Source organism: Condylura cristata, unplaced genomic scaffold, assembly GCF_000260355.1.
Source record: "Condylura cristata isolate star-nosed mole 26May11 unplaced genomic scaffold, ConCri1.0 scaffold00032, whole genome shotgun sequence".
Classification (NCBI taxonomy): Eukaryota; Metazoa; Chordata; class Mammalia; order Eulipotyphla; family Talpidae; genus Condylura; species Condylura cristata.
Genome location: NW_004567133.1, coordinates 8790608 through 8795363, shown reverse-complemented (window position 1 = coordinate 8795363; position 4756 = coordinate 8790608). Strand labels below are relative to the sequence as shown.

Genomic DNA, 4756 nt, shown 5'->3' with positions numbered 1-4756 from the left:
GACCCGCCTCCCGGCGCCGCCCGCCTCGCGCTGAAGCCACCGTGGCCGCCATGTTGACTGTGGGCGCGAAGCCGCCTCTCCGTCCAGACGCGATGACTCGCGGCCCCGGGTGCGGTTCTGCGGCATGAAGCCCGGTGGGGGCCATGTCTAGTATGGGCATGGACCCGGAGTGGGCGAAAGCGCCGGGCTCCCGCCGGGTCAGCCGGGTCTCGCAGTGGGAGGTGGTCTTCGCTGCTCTGATGGCGGAGGCCTTCGGAAGTGCTGGAATCGGGTTGCCTCCCTGGAAAAAATGATGGGCATGACTCTGACCAGTCCTGTGCAACCCGGCCCGGCCTGGCTCCCGAGGGACCGGGAGCTGGCCTCCCAGTAGCTGCCACAGAGCCTGGCACGTCTTGGAGGCCTAACCTTGCAGTCCTGGTGAAATGGTATTATTAAAATTGCCTTCCTTTTCAGACCAGCCTTTAACATCCCGCTAAACTCTACCATCATTCAGTCATCATTCGTCAAAGAGTTGCTTTTCTGTGCCAGGCCCCGTTCTGGGCGCTGGAGTAAGAAACTAACATGATTTCTGCCCGCTCTCCCTGCAGCTTCCACTCGTGTGGATGCTGCTAATAACCGCTAAGTTCCAAGCATTGTGCTGAGCTTGCAACATCTTTAGTCCTCGATGTTTGAAAATGGTATTACTCATCAGATTCCAACCCAAATTTGTTTCGAAGCCCCCGGGCTTGACCTCTCAACAAGAGGCCATTAACCTACTGGTATCACGGGGGTTCCCGTGTCAGCATGTGAAGAGTCTTGGTGTTTTCATCATCATTCCGACCTAGTCGTACTTCAAATAATTTAGCTCTCAGAATTGGGAACAATATAAGGAATGGTATGGACTATGGCCAACTGCAAACCAACATCCTTCTAAAGGAGGTAGCTGCCGCTGAGCCCCAGACAAATGTTTCCTGTGGAAACGAGAGCTCAGTGTCGCCAGATCATCTGATATGTTAGGAGAAAGTGGAAATCCTATTTTTAAATGTTGGTCCAATTAACAGGAAAAAAGTAGTGCATGGGGGGGAAAGCATATCTTTGTACTGTACTCAGCCAAAAACTACCTCTTTGAGGATTTTCCTCTTTGCTGCCCCTTACTTTGCCTAGTCCTGGTTGTTGCAGAAGAGAAATCAGGGAAGGGCCCTTCCTCTGTTTTTAAAAAAACACAAAGCCCATCTTAAATCGCATTTCAAGGTAAATGACCTCTGCAGCTGGCCTCCCACCCCATAGTATGCAGGACTTAAGGTGTCCACCGCCCCCCCTTCCTCTGTTAGCCCTCAAATTACCTCCATTCCCACCTCCAAGTTGAGATATGCATTCCTAACTGCACCTTGAATTCATTTGGACATCAAAAGAAAGCAAACTGATAGTTGATACTAATGTACCTCCATCCTTGCAAGATATGTTTGCATTTTTTAAATATAAAAATTGTGGAGGAGGCACAAAAAAAGGAATGACTTTTGGTGGCATTTCAGGCAATTTAGTGAAATGTCATCTAGCCATGATGTGAAAACTTGTTTGTTTGTTTATGGCAGTAAGAGGGGTGTTTAGGCTGTGGATTCTCTAGATGTCAAACCAGCTCAAAGTTAGCTTCCCAACAAGCTTAATTTTTGTTGTTTGTTTTGCGCGTCTTCACTTTGTATTTAGGTGTGCATAGCACCAGTGAAGTTTGCTGAAAATCTGCAAAAATAAATAAATAAATAAATAAATAAAGGCAGCTCTTAAAATGGTGACTCTGTTTTGCTCATCATGGATATCCAGCACCAACTATGATTCTAATAAATGGTTGAATGAATACATAAATTACTTTAGAAGACAATTAAGCATAACAAAAGTTCTTCAACCCCCATGTCTTATGCTCGTTCATCCCCCAAGTCTTATGCTGAGCTCCTCTCCAGCTGCAGCCATAGCAGTAAGCCACTGCTTGTGACAGCCCCCACATCAAGCTGTTTATCTCTCTGCTTTCTTGCCTGAGAGTTTCTCCAAAACCTGGGAGCTCACGAAGTGGAACTGAACTAACTGAATTTCCAATCAGAAACCAGTGGAAATATCAGTCAGTAGATAAACACCCTAGCTTCCTAATCTTTGCATGGACAAGTCTGTAGCATAACCAACAGATTCTTCAGAGTCCCCAAAAGGTCTGAGCTCTGCTTTCTGGTAACCATTGAATAGCATACCTCTTTGTAAATTTCCCTTCTTTCCTGTCTCAGCCCTCCTACTTTCTCCTGCCTGCTTCCAGAATCATCTTCCAACTAAACTACCTGTACTTAGATCCTGTCTCAGGCTCTGATTGAAGGGAAACCCAAACTAAGATAATGAATTTTAATTAGGACTGGGAAATTCAAAACCTAGTCAGATGTAGAATTGGTCGAGATCTGATTTCCTCCTAACTGCTGTAAGTAATCCTCAGCCTTTCCACTACTAGTCCAAGCTAATATTTGGAATCTCACTGTTGTCTTGTGCTTCAGAAAAATTAGGGTTGTGACCCTCCCTGATGGTGCAGTGGGTTAGGACATACCACTGCAAGCCAGCCACAGCCGTTTCAGTGCCAGTTTGATCTCCGCCCCAGAGGTCACCCACATGGCGCAGCAGACATCTCCTGACCCGCCCGCTGCTCCCCTCAGTAGTGTCCTTCATCAATCTGCCTGTTCTGCTGCCCCCTCTGTCTCTGGTGAATACTCTCAACACACCTGCACCTCTAGCCTATACCCCAGTTCTGTATGCATAAATAAATACATGTTAAAAAAAAAAGAAAAATTAGAGCTGAGCCTGTCATCAGATCTGACTCCCTTGATTTAGGGAGGGTGGTGCTAAATGGAGGGAGACAGATCACATTCCTCTGACTCCCTTTGAACATCACACCCTGATCTAGCCCAGTTCTGCGTAGGTGCTACTTCCACCAGCCTATAATCAGGAGGGTGGCTTCTCGGTCACCAGAGTCTGGTAAGGAACAATTCTTGATCTTCCTCAGTCCTCATATATAATTCAGCATTATGGAATCCCCTAGCCCCAAGCTAGGAAAGCACAAATTAGTAAGAACAGCACACTGACTAGCATTATGGTCTACACTAGGCCCTCACCTGCAACTCTTCCCTTAAGCTGACACCTTGAATAAAGGGTATGCACATGTCCTATTTGACACCTATTGTCAGGGTGACCTCCAGAAATGCCAGGAAAGAATAGGAAATGCACATTGCCCAATGCCAAGATAGTGTTGAGTTTCTCAGTCTTATCCACATTGAAACATGTGATGACCTGTTAATGTGCTGGCATTTGAATGAGCGGATTTGAATATCATGGGCCAGTCTCTGTTATCCAACATCTTAAATAAACTTCCTATTTGGGATACCAAATTAGGCAGACTAACTCAATCTCCTGTTACAAAAACTGGGCAGATGGAAAGTATGCACCTTTCCACCCGAAAGGCAAAGGCCCAGGCAGATAACTGAAGAGAGACCATTCAGAGGCTCCCACCTGGTCACGGCTCTAGAATTACTGATTCGAGGACAGTTGGGGATAACACAGATATCGAGTGAAGCAGCGGGTCTGTTTTCAGCGGTTTGGCAGTGAGGGTCTGGTGGTGGCAGTGAGGGTCCAGCTATGGCAGTGAGTGTCCAGCGGTGTCAGTGAGAGACAGGCGGTGGCAGTGAGGGTCCAGCTATGGCAGTGAGTGTCCAGCGGTGTCAGTGAGAGACAGGCGGTGGCAGTGAGGGTCCTGGAGCGGCAGTGAGTGTCCAGCGGTGTCAGTGAGAGACAGGCGGTGGCAGTGAGGGTCCAGCTATGGCAGTGAGTGTCCAGCGGTGTCAGTGAGAGACAGGCGGTGGCAGTGAGGGTCCTGGAGCGGCAGTGAATACCAGCTGGCTGCTCTTGCCAAGTTCTTACTGGTGTCTCCCTCCCGGGTTTCTGCCCAATCCTGTTTCTCCAGCTCTATTTATTCTGTGAACTAACCCAATAGGCTCCCTATAAATCCCTTTATTGCTGAAACTAACCAGTTCCAGCTTCTGTTGTTGGCAATCAGGAAAAAGAAAGTAACTAGTAATATATTTTTTTATTAACAATTTGTGCTTCTTACTGGAATGATTGGCCTGTGTGCCTCATGTGATCATTTTCCTTTGGGGTGTCCCATTTATAAATGTTGGCAAATAGTACTTTGAACATGAGCTCTGTGATTTCTTGTTCTGCACCATTCCAGTTGGCATTTACCTTTCACCAGATTGACAATATTTTCATATCAAATAACTTTGATTATTTGATAGATTGATTTTTGTGCATAGACTTCTCGCTTTCCTTTTTACATGCTTAGCTATCACTTTCCAATTCCAGGAGCCTAAGAATTTTTATATATTTCCATTTGCTGCTATAGTGGTTTCTTCCTTATTTCTTTTTCTTCCTCTGAAGGCTGGCTCCATCAGGAATCTATTTTTGTTAAATAAATGAGGTAGGGATCTTCCTTTTTCCCCACTCTAAATGGCTGGCCGGCCATCTCAGCACCATTTTTTTTTTAATTTATTACAAAAGTTTATTTTTACATCATTTTGCACATTTTTTTTCCATCTCGATTGTAATCTCCACGGGTTTCCCATCACCATGTCACCCGTGTGCCATCACCATAGTCCGTTGCATTTCCCTCCCTTCCCCCCCCCCATTTTTGATCCCATTCCCCACTCCACCCCCACAAAATGTCTCGGGTATATGGTTGTTCATTATTTTTGTTATTTTC

General features: G+C 46.2%; 1 protein-coding gene across 1 annotated transcript in view; it reads right to left on the bottom strand.

Annotated features, from left to right (window-relative positions):
• USP31 (ubiquitin specific peptidase 31) overlaps nucleotides 1–145 on the bottom strand; it is a 72057-nt gene extending 71912 nt beyond the window's left edge. Inside the window, exon 1 of the mRNA XM_004692071.2 lies at nucleotides 4–145. Coding sequence (XP_004692128.2) covers nucleotides 4–145 — 142 coding nt within the window. The remainder of the gene's footprint in view (nucleotides 1–3) is intronic.
• Between the last annotated feature and the right edge of the window lie 4611 nt (nucleotides 146–4756).